The following is a 20172-nucleotide window of genomic DNA, read 5'->3' as shown; positions in this document are numbered from 1 at the left end:
TAAATCGCAAAGCGTGCGAGAACTTGGGAAGTTTTCACTGAGCAGTCTACAAAAGTCTACAGGGCCCCCCAAAATTCGTCACTATGTCCGAAAACATACCTCTGTTAGGTCACGGGTAGGATCTGGGATGGGTCGATAAGTGTATTTTCGATCGAGTCTTCGCTCCTTCACTTCCTACTTGTCACATTTCGTCTTGTTTGTCACTTCCCCGTTGTACGTGCTGTCGTCTTCGTCGTTTCGTCGTCAGCTTTCTTTCCCTTCGCCTCTAGATCCCGATGCCATCGCCTTCGATCTCGTTGTTGATCAAGTCATAAGCAGTCATCCCCTCATCCTCTCCAGAGTCAATGTTCATACCCATAGGCTCCTCTTCACCATCAACAGCGTCTTCCTCGTCATCAGAAACGACCTCCTTCTTGATCTCAGCGACGAGCTTGTCGGCAGCATATCTGGCTCTTCCAGCAGCAATGGCATTGGCGTTGTGCTTGTCCTCTTCGGTCTCTGGGCTGGAGATGCGAGGCTTCTTGCCCTTGGGCTTGGGCTTGTACTTGTTCTTGAGAGGAGCTGCTTCGTCTTCCTCGTCTTCGTCGGACTTGGCCTTTGTGATGCGACGTTTCTTGGCTGGAGCCTCGTCGTTGGAGTCAGGTGGAGACGAGTCTTCGGGGGAGGACTGCTTGCGCTTCTTGGCTGAGGCGCGCTTCTTGGTGGCGGTGGGTGCTGTGGTGGAAGAGGGTGTGTTGGATCCCTGGGCCAATAGTTTCTTCTTGACCTCTCGGAAGCAGGCGCGGGCTGAAGGACCGTTCTTGTAGCCGGCCATGGTTGCCAGCTTGTCGTAGTCGATCTATAAGTGCAAGGGTTAGTCTCGATCAAGAATGGTCTCGATATATCGACTCCAAGTAAAGGTGCAGATCAGGGACAAGTGGGAAGAGTCAGAAGACGGAGAGAATATTGAGATTAGAATTGACGAGGAGACGGCGCTTACTTCTGAAGCAGTCTTCAGGCACTGGAACGCAGCGGCGACGACCTCAGTGTCGCGCTGGGAAAGACCGACCATCTTGGGAGGCGTCTTGTTGTTTGGTATAGTAGTGGCTGTGTTGTGTTGAAGACAGAAGAGAGATATGTTGACGAAGGTGGGAAGAGACGAAGAGTTGGAAGAGAGAAAGAGTATGTGCTCAGGAGTAGAGAGGCAAGGCGGAGAGGGATGGTCAAGATGAGAGAAGAAATGGAAGTGAGAAGAACCAGAAACAACACGCACGAGACGTGGTGAAGTGAAGATACGGGAATTTGAACAACACCATCAGATCTCAAAATTACTTCGAGACCGCACATTGATAGTCACGAGTTGCACGTTTCTGACTCTTGAAGCACCGAAAAGAAGTTTGATCATTTTTCTCGACGTGAAACCGCAATTATTGAAGAAAACGCATCCTGCTTGGTGTGCAGCGATATCCTTCCCACAGTGTACAGCATTGATGACCGTCCCGTATCATGTGGAGATGTGGTAGACAAGTTCAGCCAGAGACTTAGAGCTCCTCGAAGTCGTCGTTAGCGGCCTCGTCCTTGACTTTTACAAAGCCATCCTCCTCATCCTCATTGTCAGCGTCCTTGAAGGCCTTGAGAGCGGCCTTGGCCTTGGCCTTAGACTTGATGCCGGCAGGGCCCTTGGGCTTCTTAGAAGGAGTGAAGGGTTGGTCCTCGTCAGAATCACCACCCATGGAGCGGAGGGCAGCACCACGCTTCTTGCCAGACGACTTGGTGATGGTATTAGGGGTCTGGCCGGGGGTACCGTCGACAGGAGCATAGATCTTCTTCTTGAGGGCATTCCAGGCGTTACGGGCAGAACCGACGGTAAGGCCGGAGGTCTCGGCAAACTATATAGCATGTGTCAGTGTTGAAAAATGAATGACGTGCAGTGAGATTCTTTACCTTGGCCATGTCGACCTATGATAAATACGTCAGCAATAATCAAGAACAGATGTAGAGAGAGCAACATACCTTGGGCTCGCTTTCGAAAGACTGACAGGCGGCAGCAAGCAACTTCTGCTCACGCTCAGTGAAGGATGCCATCTGGTTGTCGAGGCGTCAGTCTGGAAATATATGTTGAGAGCGCGTCTTTTGTATTACCTTGAATGATGATGATGATGGTGATGATGTTTTGTTGAAGGGTGGGTGTGAGATACACTTGACTTTGAAGAAAGGTGTAGACGCGGATGTAGATTCACGGTTGTGGTGTTGGAAGAGAAAACAAAATGCACGAGATATGTAAAGGTAGAGGTGAGAAGCGAGCAGATTGTGATCAGAGTGAGAACGGTGTTGTTTTGATCACGTCTTAGAGTGAAGATGACTGAACTTTCTACATCGGCTAAGCGTAAGGCTCGACGATGATGTCTCGGGACGAACGACTCAGAGTGACTGCAGCCATCGTCCTGGAGATATGTTAAGGTCATCAACAACAATCCTCTTTCCCTCGACTAACCCTCTGGAGATGTCGTGGTGATGTCCTTCGGAATGCAAAGCTGGTAGCTCTGTCTGCCTTTGTGCCTGTAGCGTCTATGTAACAATGCCCGTCTCTTGCTCTCCATTGCAGGGTGTTCTCATCTTTTGCACAACACGGAACGACGACACGATAATATCGAGGATGCAAGCTCGAAGAGATTAGATCGACGAGGCAACAACAGCATGCATTGACCTGATACGTATCGCTCATGGCCGTCTGCCACTTCCACCTCTTCGGCGTAGCCGTTCTTGTCTTCTGCACGACACTGAACAACAGCACGATGATTTTGAGGATGCACATCCCAAGGAAGAAGATCGATGAGGTGATCACAGTGTGTATAGACCCGATACGCTTTGTCCATAGCCATTCCGTGATTGGAGAGGCTTCAGGTCCAGCAGACAATGTCTAGCCGGTGGTCATCTCGTCACGACAGCCATGCTTGGTGTTGGGACGCAAGGGTTGAAGATGGAAATTAAGAGCAGGCCGAGTCCAGCGTGTCATCAGAGAGGGTAGTACCTGCCTCAGGGTGTACGTGAGGAAGATCGTGACTTCTCCACATCGATTACCGACTTGAAGCTTGACATTGGGACTCGCCGGGCTCTCACATGACTGAAAACTCACGATGAGACGTCTAAAGCGTTGGATTCATGTCTCTTTCTATATTCACCTTCTAGCTTTCCGACTTTACATATCAGCACTGCCGAAATACTGTCGCTTTTTCGCATTTTTCAACTCGACCTTTGAGCGACGAGCGTTTGCTCTCTTTGCTCTTTGTTCAAGATCCTTTCCTCTCGAGCCAGCATGTCTGAGTACTGGTTGTAGGAATCCATCATTGTGTACACCGCCCACCATATAGCCATCACTATCATCATCAGAGCTACTCGATTTCTGGGAGTCTATACCTTCATCCTGATCAACCATCTCTCTCGACAGCTTCTCTGGCGGGTCTTGAATGCGTGGATCATATTTGTGCCCGCGCCTGATGTGATCCAACAGACGACTGACTTTTGCAAAGACATGTTGAGAAGAGGAGCAGTGCGGACATTTGAGCGGATCTGGAGGCTGCCAACCTCGAGGATTGTGGGCCAACACATGATGACGCTTTGCACCAGGAGCAATATCGCCAGATTTGATCAATTGCTGTTCGAGCTTTGCAATCTGATCATTGTCGTACCGATGCGTCTTGCGCATGTGCTCACGCCAGCGGAAGCCTTGGTCAAGGGGCTGCATGTTGCGGAAGCAATTAGTCAAAGGACATCGCCAACTCGCTGATTGAGTTGACCGAGTGTATGATTGTTGATGCATGACTTCAGCTTCATCGGCAGAAGAGTCGTCATGTTCAGGCATGGTGAAGAGGTCCATGTCTTCTTTGAACAGATCGCTGCATCGCTGACGAGTCCGTTCGAGCACTAGAGGGTCCCATCCGGTCAGACTGGCTAAACCCAGCACTTCACTCCAATCTCTCAAGCCCGGTCTCGGAGGATTGCGTCGTTTTCTGCCACTTGGCGAGGTAGTCTGTACGTCGGGCTCCGGCGACGATGCTCTATTACTCGGCGAGCGAGATTGTCGTCTGGGCTTCTCCGGCTCCCAGGTCTCATCTTCTCCAGAATCGTCATACATGACAAGGTCTTGCGGACTTGTCGCCCGAGAGGCAGAGGCAGATTCTGTACGACGGCTTTGTCTAAGCGGAGCAATGCCAGTCTGGTTCTGAGATGCTTTGTCTGACTTCTTGACGGACTTTTTGTTCGAAGACTTGTTAGGTGACGAGCGAGATCGGGAATTCGAACGTGCAGAAGAGTCTGACGTATCTCCATCTCTCGGTCGGTGTACATGGGCTTGTCTGCTTTGATGCAAGGCGAGAAGCAGTTTGTCCAGCTTTGATATGATGTGGTTGACAGTCGGATCAAGAATACGACGAGAGCGGTCGTCGTCGGCAGAGAAGACTGGACGTGCGGGATTCTTGTCTTGTACCTTTTCGCCTTCATCTTTGACGGAGCTCTCTCGAGGTGTGTCGGCAGGATTCTGAACGGGTTGTTCAATGACAGATTGATCAAGCGACGACAGCGGAGGCAGATGATCTGCGAGCGATGGCGAAGAAGGAGCCAAAGTTGGACCAGCAGAGACCGAACGAGTTCGTGCTCGTCTTGCTGGAGAGCGACGATCAGGAGTAGCAACAGAGACGGCCATGAGATCAGTCGCTTCAGGACGGCGATCATTGCTAGTTTTCCAAGACTGGTGTGCTCGTGCTAGAATGACCACGTGCAGTTGGTCTCGCAGGTTGTCAGTCGGAGTGGCTTGTCGAGGATTGCGAAGAGTGAAGGTCTCGAGGCCGTCGTTGGGCCGGCCGAAGACTTCAGCACCAGCTGGGACGACATCCGGAGGCAGTGGCCAGGCGGTCCAGTCGGACTCAGGATACCATGGCTTCTGAAGGGCTTGATTGGTCGAAAGCCAACGACTCTTTCTGCTCCAAGCTTTACACGAAGATGGTGATGTTTGTTGGCGCAAGCGAGCCTTCAGGTGGTGAGCGCTGTAGAGGTGCGAGGACAGGTCGTCTGCCTTGAGTTGATCAAGCGAGCCAGCAAGAGTCCGATCGGCATTCGTAAGGTGAAGCCATGCGCGGTCTGAGCCTCGGAAGCGATTGGGCCGAACGTCGAACTCGCTGGTGTCTGACATTGCGGAAGGACTCCTGTTGTTCCTGCGATCGTCCAACTCTTCTACACCCCCGCCAGTACCCCCGTCGGTCTCCTCTTCAAGATCGGCATGGTCGTTGTGATCCTCTTGACCGGCTTGAGTGTCGGGTGAGCCTTCTGAACGCGCCGTGTGCGCTTGTTCGTCGTCGATGGTGCTGATGGAAAAGTCGCTTGCTTGACTAGGCGACGCTGCTCCACTGTCATCTCCTCCTCCTCCAAAGAGCGACATATTTCTTTCCTCGTCCTCGCATTTTGTTGTTGATGTAGAAATTTATCTCTCGTTGCAATTGCGACCCTTGTACGTGAACTGCGGGGTAGACACAACTGTGCAACAGAATTGTGCATCCTCCCTCGCTACCGCCTCGCCAAGCCAAACTCATAATCAACTCCAGACAGCTCGACATGCATCACCCACTCTATACTCGTACCACTGTTACTATTCTCCCACCATCTAAACGCCAGTTCTGTCCCCGTCATCCACTACTGCATCTGTCCACTCAAACTGGTAGTCTACTCTACTGGATCCGCCGATCTTTCACAACTACCTACGCGTGAGCCTCCTGCATGTTCCCTCACGTTGCAACGACAAAGTATATTCTTTCCTTCGGGCTAATCATGACCGATTTTAACCTCTCAAAACAAGACTCGCCAGTCTGAACTTCCACCTATAGGCATCATCTTTGCATTGCTCCTGCCTGACCAAGATCATTGCCACCATGGTCGGCCAAAGCTTACTTCTTGTGGAAGCCAGTTCCGGGCGTGTCTCATCTACATCTACAGCCCATGGCTAAACTTCTTCTATTGATCAGCCATGCAGGTAAGCGAGTTTTGTCTATCACCTCGCGATATGCGGTGAAACGCTCTATTCGTACGTAGTTGTGGGTGGGGTTCTGCCTTGTCCTCGGCGTTGTATTCTAACGACTCAAGACTCTTTTCCACACATAAGTGCTCGTCCAAGGCCTCCAGAAAATCTCCAATTCCGGTTTTCTACCGTCATACAACCATGCTCGTGTCTAGTCTCCTTCTTTCTGCTGTTACGCTCTTCTCTCCCCTAGCTTCGGCAGCCTTTGGTCTCACTAGCAACAGCAACAGTTTCATCATTGATGCTGGTTCCTCCAATACACTTGTTGTGACTGTTGACAGGAAAAGCTGCGACATAACTTCTATTCTGTATCGTGGTGAAGAGCTACAGTACAAAAGCACAGGATCCCACATCAGCTCTGGTCTTGGAACGGCCACTGTGTCTGGAGATGTCGTCGCCAGTCAATATGCAAAAATTACTTGCAAGACTTCCACTCTGACTCATTACATCATCGTCAGAAGTGGTGATAGTTCGATTCACATGGCCACCTACACGACTGCAGAACCTACCATCGGCGAACTTCGATTTATTGCTCGTCTCAACTCGAAAGCCCTACCTCTAGAGTATCCTTTTGGAGCTGCTTCTACAATTGCCGGTAGTACCTCCACCGTGGAAGGCTCTGATGTTTTCGTTGTCAATGGCGAAACACGAAGCAAATTCTACTCCAGTCAGCGATTTATCGATGACAAGGTCCACTGCGTCTATCGCGATGGGTCTGATCCAATTCATGCTTGTATGGTTCTGCCTGACCCTGCATATGAAGCTTCCAGTGGTGGGCCTTTCTTCAGAGATATCGACTCCAACAATGTTGGTGATTATACAGGCCTTTACTTTTACATGAACTCTGGCCATGTACAAACAGAGCCCTTCCGTCAAGGTCTCCACGGGCCCTACACTATCGCATTTAGTCGTTCGGGTATTCCTTCCGCCAGTGGAGCTGATACTTCGTTCTTCTCAAGCTTGGGCGTTACTGGTTATGTAGCTGACTCCGGTCGCGGTCGTGTTTCTGGCACGGCTTCTGGTATCAGTGGTTCTCTTCAGAGGATCGTCCACTGGCACAACACCAACAACCAATACTGGACATATGCCGACTCGTCCGGTAAATTCACTTCACCCGCCATGCAACCCGGCACATACACAATGGTATTGTATCAGACTGAGTTCAAAGTGGCTGAGACTAGCGTAACAGTTACTGCTGGTTCAACAGCTAGTAAGAATATTGCTTCCGGAGTCATAGCAAGAAACACCATCTGGACGATTGGTACTTGGGATGGTCAACCCACTGGATTCCGTAATGCCGATAAGCAGCTTCGTATGCATCCTTCTGACAAGAGAATGTCGTCTTGGGGTCCCCTCACCTACACTGTTGGGTCAAGCTCATTGACAGACGTACCTATGGCATTATGGAAAGGTGTCAATGATCCTCTGACAATCAAATTCACCCTATCAGCAGCTCAGGCTGGAGCCGCTACTTTAAGAATTGGAACCACGCTGTCTTTTGCTGGCGCAAGACCTCAAGCCAAGATCAATAGCTACAGCGCTACTGCCCCTGCTGCTCCAGCAAAGATTGATTCTCGCGGTGTGACTCGAGGAGCATATCGTGGTAACGGTGAAGTGTACGATGTCAAGATCCCTGCTGGTACTTTGATCGCCGGTGCGAATACCATCACAATCACTGTTGCATCAGGGTCAAGTGGCGACTCGTACTTGGCCCCGAACATCGTAAGTCAACCACCCTCAGCTAGCTTCCAAACCGATACTGACAGGACCAGATTCTGGATGCCATAGAACTGTTCCAGTAGAGCACATCACCCAGTCTCCGGTATCCGGAGAGCCACAGTATGAGCCGTGTTGTGGAAAGCTATCCAGATGTCTTCATCAGGTAGGAGATGGGTATTTCGGAGATGCTCTTGCCTCTTTCCGGCATGTACGAAGGGACGAAGATAGTCGTTTGGCCGTATCGTATCATCGTAATATACAATCCCGCCGTGTAGGCGTATCGTATAACCGTATCCAATCCCGTATGGTACCGTATGGACGAAGCAGGAAGACAGCAACAGCCTATCAGCATCTCTGTACGTACAATCGGCCGGAAGAGCAATGATAGTCCGAGGAAAGATGCATGTCGTGATTGATCCTGCGATGTGGATGAGAGTGTTCTTCGTACCTACAAGAAGGGCACATTTTCGCTCTTGGAGCCTCAGGACAACACAGTAACTCTCAAGTGTATGGCAATCTTTGTTCAACCTACCCATCGTCCTGCACTACATCCTTCCACAAGGTCTCGTTCGTTTACATATCAGCAATGGCGGCTCTAAGTCCATCAGCGACCATCATCATCGTCTTGATCTGTTGCGCATGCTTAGTCGTCATCATAGCAGCAGTGGGCCGTCACTACTACGCTGAGACCATCGACGAAGAAGCAAACTACAAGATCTCGCCTGAACAGGCGACATATATGCGCTCTGTCAAGCAGAGAAACGTAGAAAGCATTGTACCAAGATTCTACAACCGCCGCGGAGACATCGAGAAACCAAGGTTACAGTCTTCTTTGACTGATCGTTCGGATCATTGAACGGAGATCCAAGCCGGCCGTCAAAATGGTGAGCGCTCTACTGTCGGAGCTTTGAGTTGATCTGGAAGATTAAAGGCTGATTATTGGGCATTGTAGAACACAACAAAAGACGCAACACAGTCCCAAGCACGCGTCAGCTCGCGCACACATCCAATGATCATCTAATTTTGTTGCGCTGGGCGTAGCACGGACGTGAAGAGTGGTGTTCATCTGCAATCACCTGAACCTTGCGAGAACGGTCAACCTATGTCGTCGCTTAGACCAAGAGTTAATTGAGAGAAGGATCGAGTGTGGGTTGATCGGGTATCTGTCGCTTAATAAGATACTCTTATCCGAGGCCTGACCTGTTGATAGCCGAAGGTTCAGACCCTGGGAATAAGAAAAAGTGAAGGGCGCCATAGCTGAGCATATCGTGCTTTCAGGATCAACAACAGTCTGTTCGGCTCCCTGCATGTGCTTAGTAACACTGCTTTGGGCCTGCAAGCGAAAGACTGGGGTCAGGGCAGCACGGACTATCTACCTATACCGGTGTGCTACACTCGAAACGGTTGATGGATGGCATCTCGCAGGCCAGAACCGGTTGGTAAAACTAACGGCGGCATGTCCCCGGTGGCCTCTGTGAGTTCAGCAAGGCGTTGGAAGGGCGGCATGCCAATTGTGTTTGTTCGATGACGAGGTGCAGGCATCAAAGCTTAACCTCCTTTAGCGAGGCAAAACACATGGCATTGAGTTGAGATGCTTTTATTGGAAGCTTTTCTGCGTACCACCGTGCTACCATGTATCTGCGTTTCACATTTGACTTTTTCGTGGATGTCGTTCTTCTGCCGGGCTTGCCCACATAGCAACCTCTATATTGTCGCGGAGAGGAAGCTTCCTCCCAGGATCTTCGTTTTGCGGCTCTTGTGCTTGGGACAAGTCGTGTTGAGTCAACACGGCATGAAGTGTCACATCCCCGACATCCCTCTCTCCTTAAATTGTCGGTCCGGGGAGGAGCGAGAGCACAAGATACCACAATATCGAACCGGCATGCAGTGTCTATCCATTCCAATCTCTTGCATACAGCGTTGAAGACTGCATCATCAATAAGTTCAAGTCCGGCGGGATTCGAAGGGATTGGGGTGAAGTGCATGTAGCAAAACGTTGGCCGTAAGATCCCTTCATGTCTTTAGGGTTCAGATTCGGTACTTTCTCTAAAGTATCCCGGGCCGATACGGTGATGGTGCTACGCGACTTCCGCTTGACACCGAAATTTCTGACTCGCATGAAGTTCTCCAAACAACCGCTGGACGTCTGCCAACCTTCATCTAGAGTCAAACCCCAAGCCCCTTGTCTCGGTCGCTCTCCACGGAGTTGTTTGAACTGTAAATCGACATATCTCAGATTCGTACCGATTCCAGCACACAGTCATGCAATCTTCGAGGCACGCACGTTGTTAACGAACCGTTGAGATCAGGATTTAGGCTCATGGGAAGCGAACCGATCAGACCAGACACCTTCAGTTGCCGACGCCAAACTACGTAGCCTTCACGTGGCTGTCAGGAAAAGGAAGGCGGCGGGCAGCGGATGTGTAAATGGCAATCGGACGGGGAATGATCCGAGAGTGTCGTGACCAGGTGCGGCCGTGTAACAAGTTGCGGAACAACGTCCTCTTTGCAAGTCTGGAACTATTCTATTTCTGCAGCCATCCACACCACCATTTGCCAAATCGCATTGTTTATGCTCCTGTCGCTGTTGAGCAAGCTCATCGCTGACGCGTCTCAGCTGTCCGACAGGTACAATAGAGTCTGTTCGAGCTGAAGGGTCTTTGGTGTAGATCATATGCACTGTAGCCCTAACGATCCATCTCAGACGGATCTAGTGTTCGTGAACTTCACTCGTTGCGCACTTCGTAAGAAACTGAGATGATGGTTGTGAGGGTCATATATTGGCGCTCTGACCTGTCTAGAGTCGGCTTGTCCATTCATGGGTGGTCCGACTTGGACAAGAGAATTCAACGGTGGCTGTGTTTTCCAACTGGGGAGAGCTCGAGACAAAACGTTCGAATTTTAGTTTACTGACCTGCGCCCATCTCCCAGAGATGTCACACCAAATCTCAGAGGTACCGAGCGGGATCACTTCTCGAATCACCCCTAGGTAGGTCATGGGCATCCACTCTCCGCCGATTGACGTCAAAACGCAAGGTCCTGAAAGTCGTTCGAAGCTAAGTTTGAAGGAATCAGGTTAACGGTGTGTACAAAGGCATGGTCAGATGCGTTAGCGCAATGCTGCTTAAGCTTTTGTACTTTCCCGAAAGCTACGCTTTTCTTGACCGGGCAGAGGAAACATCAGGGTAAGGGAGTTAAACAGTTGATTTCCCACATGGTTCCTCATCATCCCGTATATACCCTGTTTCAAGGAGCAGATTGAGAAATCCTTCCGACCTTGACACCTTTACTCATAAGGCTATACCTATAACTTCGAATTCGTGAATCAATCTCGCCGAACTACACCAGTTTCACCAGCAATACTGCCCCGCGTCGAGGCTCTGTCACCACCGCTGTCAAAGAGTCGCATGAATCTTCTCCCCCACGCCAAACAAGATCTCTCCACGTCATGAGTCGTCAATCGACATCTACAAGTCCACATCTGTCGGCAGCATACCCAATACAAACTCTTGGATCAAGCCCTTCCAAATCGCATACATCGGGATCGAATTCAGACGTTGATTCTGCCATTGGAGAACGCCGACCCAACACGCGACAATCGAAACCAAGATCAAGGAATGGATGCTGGACATGTCGACAAAGAAAAGTCAAGTGTGATGAAGTCCGACCGAAGTGTGCTTCATGCAATAGGCTAGGAAAAGATTGTGAATGGGGTCAAAGATGGAAGTTCGACGATTTGAGCATACGCACACGGCGGAGGCACAAGCATGTCTCTGTGACAGGGAGTCCATCTTGGGATGAACATAACCAACAACGCTTGATGGCTCGACAGCTCTATACCAGACATCAACCAACATTGCCGCCGTTTACTGAGCTCAGTAACGAAGACGAAAGAGAAAGAAAGGCACTTACACAACCACCCGGTACTTTCAATGTCGTTTTGACACCGGACAGCTTTTGTCAGCTGCCAGAATATGGTGGCTTGATCAGACGATATAGAAGTGGGAGTGGATCTTCAAGATATGGCTTCTCGGAAGATCCTAATCTGATAGTCCTCTCCGAGTTCGAGGATACACCCTACTTCATGGCACTTCCGGAACGCAAACCTTCCATCATCAGTATGAACGACCAGGGATTCGATACACCTTCCATGACCCGAGATTTTACAAACTATGGCTCTACAGATGTTGATGAGGTCATGATGCATTACAAGAATTTCATTTCGAAAAGAATGATGCCTCTTGGGTCAAGGTTCAAGTTGAGTGATTGTGGGCATGAGGATGTCATTGTTCAAGAGTCACGATCATTTCCACCTGTAAGATTCGTCAGCCATAAACCAGGGACAGGATGAATGCTAATATTCGACCAGTTGTATCATGCAATATGTGCCATTACATTGCTGAGTCTGGCGCTCAAAGGTCAACGGCATCTCTTAGCTGGAGCTTTTCAGCATTATCATCAAGCCATCTCTGCATGCATGTCAAGCACCTACATGTCACCGGGGTCTCTGATCTATCTTCACTTCATCCTTCTATTATATGACATCTGTTGCGCAACCCAAAACTGTTCACCAGATGGTGTCATGTGGTCCCAACATTTTCAACAACTCGCTCGTCTGGCATACTCTCGAGACAATACAGAAGTCACAGAATTACAAGCGTACATTCTGTGGTATACCCTCTTCTTAGATGCACAATCATGTCTCGCTGGAAACCCAGAATCTGGGTCTTTCGTCAGAGCTTATTTGATGCACGGTTCAGACCTACCAACTTGGAGGAAGCCGGAAGAATTAACACTGCAACCAAATCTGGAGATTTCCGGTTTAGCAGCTGTCTCTGATCTTGGCAAATACATGTGTACGAGATTTGCCGAGATCAGTCAATTGGCATTGGAGATACGAGAAGACGTTAGTTCTGGCCGTGGTAGCATTGCAGAACATCAAGAACGTGTAATGAGATTCAGAAATGAACTTCACTCATCTTGGAATGCGAGATATCCTGCTTTCCTACCTCGCGACTCACCAGAAGCTGGAACAAGACTGCCTGCTCTTGCTAGGACAGTTTTTGACTTTGTAAGTCCTGCTAACCTCATCAAATATTGTTTCTGTCTAACAATCGCAATAGGCATCTCTCCAATACTCTACCGCAATGGTATACTTACATACGAGCATGTATCGTGGTCAACGCGTTTACAACTCACCTGCTCAACGCAAAGAAGTCGCAACTCACTGTCGCCATATCCTTGCAATGGCATCTCTGGTCATTGCCGAGAAGAGTACCGAACAACATCATATCATCTTCTCCGTCTTCTTGGCAGGTGTGAACACATGCAACGATCATGACAAGAATCGTGCTATCGGTATCATCCGAGCCATGGAAGGTACCGGCATCAGCTGCAATGTTACCAAATCTCGCGAGCTGCTCGAGACATTATGTGCTGAGCAGCGTGAGAGGGTCCGATTCGGTGGCAATGCTACTGAGATTGACTGGGTCTCTTATGCTAGAGAACATGGCATCAGACTTGTCAATCTCGGTCTCTGAGTGTTCTCATACCTTCTATTCCAATTCTTGTAAAAATTCAGATATACGATACCCAAAACCAGGACTCCATTTTACTCTTTCCACATCTGTGAGAATGCACAGTGATTTTTTATTGTCAATACTACATTGATGGAGAGGCTCGAAGACAGACTCTCTCAATGGGTCTTCTATAGTCCTCAAATTTGTTGGTGCATTCCCACGGGTCTTGTGATTTGGGCGGCACGCATAGTCAGATGGATACGGGTAGAGCGTAGGGAAGACAGTGTCGTACGTACCTCGGTATGAACTCGACATGCACCCCTACGATGGCAATCAAAGTTGAGCGGCTCAAACCGCTGTCGCGAAGCTCAGGCATCTGTCTACCCATGCAGGTAATCGCACCTAGCGACACCTTGTATGAGGCTGGGACAAAGAAGCTGTGGTTCTTGTCACGACGTGATGGAAGATCGATCAGACAAGTCGTCGAGCTATAGTCAACCCCCTCATCCGTAGTTGCGAAAACAGCAATTTGCTACTTTTGTGGCTCGTCGATAATGCACTGAAGCTTTCCGAATGAGCGGATGTTACCCAACATTGCTCTTTCGGTGTTTCTCTCCACGATGATGTCGCCAAGGCGGATTTCTCTATGATTGATTCTCTCGATCATGCAGTCCCTCTGTGAGGTGACCACTCCTTTGGTCAGAGCTACGAACCATAGAGCTTACGAAGCAACAAGAGTGCCCATGTTTCCACCGTACCCCTTGAGCCACCTGTCGTAGAAGGATCTGAAGTTCTTCCAGGTAGTCATTGCAAGGGTTGAAGCGAACATGATAATCTCCATGATCCTTGCTTGAACGATGATCTCGCGCTCAGTCACAGACTGTCGAGCAAGCAATCTGTCAAAAGTTCTGTAGATCGTACCGCTTGTGGGCATCGAGCTCTTCGACTCTGGCAGAGAGCGCCTCGAGCATGGCGAACAACTGTTGGCTCTGTGGTTTCAGGCTTGCGACTGAGAACATGCAAGTCCAGACTCTGGTGCAAATATGGAGTAGTCTGCTCCAAGGAGCAAAAGGATATCGCCCACTGGACCGACTCCTGCAGTGGGCTCAATCCCTCGAACGCTTCTTCACCCATAGGGAACTCGATGGAAGCCAATGCAGTGTTACTTGACATCTCAACGAGCAAGTCCAAAAACTGTTCAAATTCCGCTTCGTTGACGTCTTCGTCAATGAGGATTAGCCTCAGGCGTGCAGCGGCCATCTTGCCTGTGCTATCAGCTCGATCGCGCGCCTCCTCTACGGCTTTCTTCGCTTTCTGGACAGTCTCAAGCTTTTCCTTAACCTTTGTCCTTTCAAGAGCCAGCTCATTGGCTTTCAGAGAAGCCTTTTCCAACTCGGCTTTCGAGGACTTCATAGTAGCGCTCGAGGCTTTTGTCTGGTTTTCATGGACATCAATCCGGGCTTGAAGAGGTTCTGTGTTGCGCTCATGTTACTCGCGAGTGTCGCACTCGGTCTCTCTGGTTTGCTCGATTTGTTCACTCAACTCCGTCTCAGCTATGTTGGCGGATACAAGCTCTCCCTCCAACTCCGCGATGCGATCCCTACGTTCCTCAAGAGTCTGGGCCCATTCTTTGCGAGTCGTAACGATACTTTGCAAGACTCAGCCGCCGAGATCAAGACTACTAGGGACGGAGTTTTTCTCGTCAGTCGCTGTATCGGGCGAGCATGGATAGAGCGAACGTATATGGGGGAGGGCTGAGGAGGAGGAGGAGGAGGAGGAGGAGGAGGAGGAGTAGGACCAAAGAGAAAGAAAAATAGAACAGATGGTGTAGGGGAGATGTTGGGCTTGCGTAAGACTTACTTTTGTTGACAAAGCCTTGGAGGAACAGGCAGCACTCAACGAGCTGTTCTTGATATCTCGTAAATTCTCCTTGTGATCCACATTGACGACTATGAGCCTCTTCCAGGCTGCGATGCATGAGCTGGTTCGACTGTCTCGAGAAATCTGAAACGAGCGCGACGACATTTTCGAAGAGGTTTTCCATTTGCTCAGCGATGATTGCTGGATCATTGACATCGACCTTAGTGATCTCCGTTGCGAGAGCTTTGGCGTTTTGATGTAAATTGCTATGCCCTCCTGAGGCAGACAGATGATGGGGCTGAGATGAGAAAGGTGCAGCTTGTGTGAAAGAATATTGGTTTACCGCGAGATGGTTGGCACATCGACAAATACCGGAAGATCGACAGAGTCCCACGACTCAACTATCGACCATACTTTCGATCCATGAGTCTCACCTTTGGCAGATGAGAAAGTACAAACGAAGGTCGTTCGAAACGTTCAGAACGAACGGCATACATGAGATACTGTAGTTTATTGTCGTATACAAGTCTGTCGTTCGAACGTAGAAAGAGATACAACATCACATCATCTAATTCTTGTTTGGACTCACGATACCCAGATAAAAAAGTAATCTTGCATGATAGACGCCAATTTTCATACGTCCAGTCGGTTCGGTCACAGACAATCTGTGTTAGAGCAATTCGAGATTATAATGTTCTGGCGGATATGCCACTCTGCCAGCCCTTTAATCTCTCCGGTTACGCCGCGCTTAGCTAATTGTCGGTCAAAGCATGTTCCCTCTCTCTCTCTCTCCCTCTGTCCCTCTCTCTCCTTCTTGCTCTCGTGGTCAGAAGGCAACGATCCTCACATCTTCACGCGCAACAGGTAGCGAAGGCGGACCTGAGCGATGTCGTAGCAGATGTATTCATTGTAGAGGAGGTAGGCGCCGGGAACATTGGTATCACCAGGGTCTTGGGTAGTGTCGGGCTGTGCAATAGTCAGTGAAATGCCTGCACGGGCCGGAACAGATGAACTGACCATGGTCGCACCAGCGAGGGAGGGATGAATGCATCCGGCGTCTTTCCAAGCCTTGGGTGAGGTCTTACCTTGTCCCCAGGTGGAGAAGGCACCCAGCTCTTTTGCGGTCTCAGCTGCGTTATAGCTGGCGTCGGTGAGAGTTTGCATGGGCTTGCCAAGTTCGGCCTCACAGAGAAGGAGTAGTGCGTGGCCATCCGAGTCGTAGGGTGAGCAGTAGTTTGCTGATTTGCTGCTCATGTCGGCGAGATAGATTCCCTTGCCGAACATGTAACCGTTCACTGGGGCTTCTGGTGGAGCAATACGGAGACCTTGACTGAGGATACCTCCATAGTTTGTAGTGCGAGATCCGTGCCACAATAGACGACGGTCGCTAGCAACACTAGCGTACTTGCTCCTACCGAATCTCTCAAACTCTCCTTGACGTTGAATGCGGAAGATGTCCTGCACTTCGTACTTAACGGAGTGGGTGGAGCCGCAGGTCTTGTGCAGGTACTGGTTGATCTCCGTGAATTCCGTGCTGTCGGTGGGAAGGGCAGACATCTCTTGCATGTTGAGGCCTTGGAAGCGTGAATCAAGTGCGTGTATCTGTGCAGCACTGTCCTTTGCCTTTCTCAGGATCTCGTCAGCGTTTTTGAGGTCGCTCAAGCTGTCCAGCAATTCTATCTCTGGCTTCAGCATGTCGAGCGTTCGGATGATTGGTGGACGGTTGCGACCAAAGGCGTGAGGGATGTAGCTGTAGTACTGGTTGCTCAGGTCCTCGTAAGCGTCCAGATCAGTGCCAAGTGAAGGGTCGCTCATCAATGCAGACAGCTCCTTCAAAAACTCGAAGCCTTTGGTAATGGTGGCTTTGCTGAGCTTGCCCAAGGGAAGCTTTTTGACGTCGTAATTGAGGCTTTGCATGGTGTTTGCGAAATGCTCTTGGTTGAAGATGAGCTCCATCAAAGATTGGACTGGTGGTTCGAGGGTACATTTAGGCTGCGTGTGCGGAGTCTCAGTATCGCCATGGGGAGAAGCGCCAGCCTGAGCAGCAGCTTCATCGTCGTCATCGTCGTCGGCAAGGTAGCTGCGTTCGACAAAGACATACTTCTTGGGCTTTGATTTCTCGCCTCTGTCTTCCCACTTGAGGCCGGATTTGTCCTTGAATTTCTTTTGGAAGTTGTTGAAAGCATCCTCCAGAGAACCGTCACCCAGCATGGCTGTTTGACCGTGCTCACCAACACGACCCCACCGAGTCCATGTTCGGTAGTTCTTGTAACTGCCCGAGCTTTCTAGAAGCTGATTCATGCATTAGCGCTGAAACGTGGTAGGAAAGAAGATTGTGCAGTGCGGAAGACGACTTTCGCTGTGGAAAGGGCGAGGAGACAGAAACATACCTGAACGCGATAGAACTTGTTATTGTTGTTGGAGGCATTGGTCTGGTTGAGCGAGGCATCGTAGATTATACCGCTGTCTGGACAAACGTAGACGTGATAGGAAGAGGAGACGCCTTCATCGATGGGTATGTCGAGGTTCACACCTGGCGGAGCGAATTGAGCGTCGGTGGGGGGAGTGTGGTCGGGGGCGTCCACAGGAGTCGCGGCTGCTGGCGGCTCTGCCTTTGGCTTTGCCTTTTTCGGCTGTTTGGCCGGCGTGGGGGCAGCGGGCACGGGCGAGGAGGCCTTGCGCTTTGTGGACGTCGTCTTCGTCTTCATTGTGGTCGTGCTTGTTGTGCTTGCTGCTTGATCATCTTCTTCGAGAACATCAATGAGCTCTTGTTTCTGAAGGCCGCTGTACGAGATGTCGCGATCCTTGAGCAGGTCCCTCAAGTCGGCGACCTTGAGCTTGCTGTAGTCTGCCATGCCAAGATTCAAGCCGCAATGCTGACTGGTCGTGGTTTGTTGTCGTGATGAGTTGCTGAAGAAAAGAAACTGTCGCAGAAGGAGCGGACAGGAACAAGCAGTCACAGGTCACCCTTGATTTATTCAAACCGAGCGAGTTGGGCGCGCCGTAGAAACCGCAGGCAGAAGCTGTCTTGGCGACGAAGGTGCGACGCTGCTGCCCGCGCTGTTGCCTCAGGATCGCGTCTTCCACGCCATTTCAGCCTACTTTCACTACGCCTTCACAATGATTGAAGCCCGCCGTCTGCTTTCTTCCGCGCGCAGAATCTCGTTCGTGACTTTCACTAAGCTTCCTGACACAGTCACGGTCAGAGAGGGATAAACATATCCAGATCTCGTGTCTTTGCCTTGACAAGTGCTGTCATTGTCGACCTCGATACGCGCGCTTCCGGCAGCGATCGTACCTTCCAATCAACAACCTGCCTTTCTTCTACAACCACCAGATCAATCAAACATCACTCAATTCGCTTCTTCTCGGCTTTCTCAATCTACCACCAACTCTCCACAATGCCTCTCGTCGACTTGCCACCCGAGCTACTCCTGCGCATATCAGCCTACCTCACTACTATCGAGCTTGGCAACTTCAGACTCATTTCCAAGCATGTTGAAAACACCATTTTCGACAGTTTCGCTCGCGAATTCTTCACAAAGAAGCAGTTCATGCTGGAACAAGTCAGCCTCCAAGCTCTGGTCGATATCTCAAATCACCCTACTCTTGCTCCTCGTCTGGCCGAAGTTGTCATTAGCACTCATGTCTTCCCGTCAGATCACGAGCTGGCCACTCCATGTGGAAAGGCCATGTACGAGGCCGGCTATGCCAGTCACGACGTTCTTCTCGCAACTGGCCAAGCTCTGAACATGCTCTCCGACGCCTTCTCCAAGTTGCCCAACCTGCGAACAATAGGTCTGCGGGATTACAACGGTAGAGGCCGCTTCCGCGATGGAGATCTTGCCACTTGGAAGAGTTGGGCATGGTCTTTCGGATGGGAAGACATGTCTGCCTATTCGCCAGCAGGCCAGTTCTTGCGACCACTCGTTTTGATCTCGCCAGAGGCCATCTTGCCCCTGGTCTTCTACGCCCTCGGTCAAGCCAAAGTCTCACCAGAGAGTGTCCATATCTTCCTACGCAAGCACGCCAGACTTACACCACGCTCTTTCGACATCCTCAATGGCTATTTGGGCGAGAAAGTTCGACCTGTGCTTGGTGAAATCAAGGAGCTAATGCTGGCCATCGGTCCTGACACGCCACAATCCTACTTCAGGTCAGATCCGTCAAATGGTCACGGCCCCGCTACCGACGCACCATTGACACGCCTCTTGGAACGCACGCCCAAGCTCGAGACGCTCCGTCTGAACTTCGACCCGCGCCAGTCGTTCGCTGCACGCTTTCTTGATTGGCTCGGAGACCCTGTGTCTGGTCAAGCGCATCCCTCAACAAGCCTCGTAACCCAACCCGTTCTACTACCACGCCTGTCCGCTCTAGAACTAGGTATGCTCAGCATATCGGCTGACGTCCTCTTGAAAGTCCTCACAAAGTTCGATTTGCAGTCGTTCAGTTTGTGGAAAGTCACTCTGGACGATGTGTCAGAAAGTGGCGAAGAGGATCACTGGCAGCCACTACTGTACGATCTTGCAGCTGCTTTACCGCAGTCAACCCGGCTCAAGTCTGTGCTGATCGGCTTCCCATCGCATACATGTCGTGGCGTCGTGCCTTTTCGGTCGGGTCCTAGATTGGAGGATCCTGTGTTCTTCAAGCCAATCGGTGCGGGTGCCGAGGGTACTTACAACACATCTGACCTGGCACAAGAGGTCAAGCATCATGCTGGTCCAGGTACAAGCATGAAGGTCTGGCTCGAAGAGCTGTCGACGCGCACGATTGTCAAACGTCAAGAGGACATCTCAGATGTCTCCGACAGTGACGAAGAAGCCATTCATGACGACATTGAAGATGACGAGGATGACGAGGATGACGAGAACGACGAGGATGATGATGAGGATGAATGATCAAAAGACGCAGGCTGGCTCGAGATGACTGGCTGCTGTTATGCAGACGGCGTTGCAAGCGATTGCAAATATACACCAAATTTCGAAAGCTTGCTTTGAACAATTACAGCCATCTTATTCATGGCGAAAC

General features: G+C 50.4%; 8 protein-coding genes across 8 annotated transcripts; 3 read left to right on the top strand and 5 right to left on the bottom strand.

The window, feature by feature from the left end:
* Positions 1-50: 50 nt before the first annotated feature.
* On the bottom strand, positions 51-1357 carry AUEXF2481DRAFT_541025 (uncharacterized protein). Its single transcript, XM_013491050.1, has 2 exons — positions 980-1357; positions 51-838 (listed from the first exon to the last, which is right to left on the bottom strand). Exons 1-2 carry the CDS (start codon positions 1049-1051, stop codon positions 266-268), a joined length of 645 nt encoding a protein of 214 aa, XP_013346504.1. The 5' UTR covers positions 1052-1357; the 3' UTR covers positions 51-265.
* A 163-nt stretch (positions 1358-1520) lies between these two features.
* Positions 1521-2064, bottom strand: AUEXF2481DRAFT_2634 (uncharacterized protein; the record flags this gene model as incomplete). The annotated part of the gene is made up of 3 exons (XM_013490659.1): positions 1521-1868; positions 1924-1938; positions 1993-2064. 3 exons carry the CDS (start codon positions 2062-2064, stop codon positions 1521-1523), a joined length of 435 nt encoding a protein of 144 aa, XP_013346113.1.
* A 922-nt stretch (positions 2065-2986) lies between these two features.
* On the bottom strand, positions 2987-5774 carry AUEXF2481DRAFT_541135 (uncharacterized protein). Its single transcript, XM_013491049.1, has one exon. It carries the CDS (start codon positions 5411-5413, stop codon positions 3179-3181), a length of 2235 nt encoding a protein of 744 aa, XP_013346503.1. The 5' UTR covers positions 5414-5774; the 3' UTR covers positions 2987-3178.
* A 53-nt stretch (positions 5775-5827) lies between these two features.
* AUEXF2481DRAFT_541136 (polysaccharide lyase family 4 protein) lies at positions 5828-8100 on the top strand. The gene is made up of 2 exons (XM_013491048.1): positions 5828-7768; positions 7819-8100. Exons 1-2 carry the CDS (start codon positions 6188-6190, stop codon positions 7846-7848), a joined length of 1611 nt encoding a protein of 536 aa, XP_013346502.1. The 5' UTR covers positions 5828-6187; the 3' UTR covers positions 7849-8100.
* A 3113-nt stretch (positions 8101-11213) lies between these two features.
* On the top strand, positions 11214-13305 carry AUEXF2481DRAFT_27061 (uncharacterized protein; the record flags this gene model as incomplete). The annotated part of the gene is made up of 3 exons (XM_013490776.1): positions 11214-12080; positions 12135-12836; positions 12889-13305. The coding sequence occupies 3 exons, from the start codon at positions 11214-11216 to the stop codon at positions 13303-13305; spliced, it is 1986 nt and encodes a 661-aa protein (XP_013346230.1).
* A 454-nt stretch (positions 13306-13759) lies between these two features.
* Positions 13760-14820, bottom strand: AUEXF2481DRAFT_540919 (uncharacterized protein). The gene has a single exon (XM_013491047.1). The coding sequence runs from the start codon at positions 14695-14697 to the stop codon at positions 14158-14160; it is 540 nt and encodes a 179-aa protein (XP_013346501.1). The 5' UTR covers positions 14698-14820; the 3' UTR covers positions 13760-14157.
* Positions 14821-15987: 1167 nt separating this feature from the next.
* On the bottom strand, positions 15988-17852 carry AUEXF2481DRAFT_63226 (uncharacterized protein; the record flags this gene model as incomplete). Its single annotated transcript, XM_013490964.1, has 2 exons — positions 15988-17436; positions 17535-17852. 2 exons carry the CDS (start codon positions 17850-17852, stop codon positions 15988-15990), a joined length of 1767 nt encoding a protein of 588 aa, XP_013346418.1.
* A 693-nt stretch (positions 17853-18545) lies between these two features.
* Positions 18546-20042, top strand: AUEXF2481DRAFT_2628 (uncharacterized protein; the record flags this gene model as incomplete). Its single annotated transcript, XM_013490658.1, has 1 exon — positions 18546-20042. One exon carries the CDS (start codon positions 18546-18548, stop codon positions 20040-20042), a length of 1497 nt encoding a protein of 498 aa, XP_013346112.1.
* Between the last annotated feature and the right edge of the window lie 130 nt (positions 20043-20172).

The sequence above is a fragment of the Aureobasidium subglaciale genome (genome assembly GCF_000721755.1).
Source record: "Aureobasidium subglaciale EXF-2481 unplaced genomic scaffold scaffold_4, whole genome shotgun sequence".
Classification (NCBI taxonomy): Eukaryota; Fungi; Ascomycota; class Dothideomycetes; order Dothideales; family Saccotheciaceae; genus Aureobasidium; species Aureobasidium subglaciale.
This window is presented reverse-complemented; position numbering and strand designations above follow the sequence as displayed.

Excerpts from the sequence above, each read along its gene's own strand:
- AUEXF2481DRAFT_541025 (XM_013491050.1), bottom strand. The coding sequence starts at position 1,051 with ATGGTCGGTCTTTCCCAGCGCGACACTGAGGTCGTCGCCGCTGCGTTC. Across the intron at positions 839-979 it reads GCCTGAAGACTGCTTCAGAA|ATCGACTACGACAAGCTGGC; the intron begins GTAAGCGCCGTC and ends TTGCACTTATAG.
- AUEXF2481DRAFT_541135 (XM_013491049.1), bottom strand. The coding sequence starts at position 5,413 with ATGTCGCTCTTTGGAGGAGGAGGAGATGACAGTGGAGCAGCGTCGCCT.
- AUEXF2481DRAFT_541136 (XM_013491048.1), top strand. The coding sequence starts at position 6,188 with ATGCTCGTGTCTAGTCTCCTTCTTTCTGCTGTTACGCTCTTCTCTCCC. Across the intron at positions 7,769-7,818 it reads CGTACTTGGCCCCGAACATC|ATTCTGGATGCCATAGAACT; the intron begins GTAAGTCAACCA and ends TGACAGGACCAG.
- AUEXF2481DRAFT_540919 (XM_013491047.1), bottom strand. The coding sequence starts at position 14,697 with ATGAAGTCCTCGAAAGCCGAGTTGGAAAAGGCTTCTCTGAAAGCCAAT.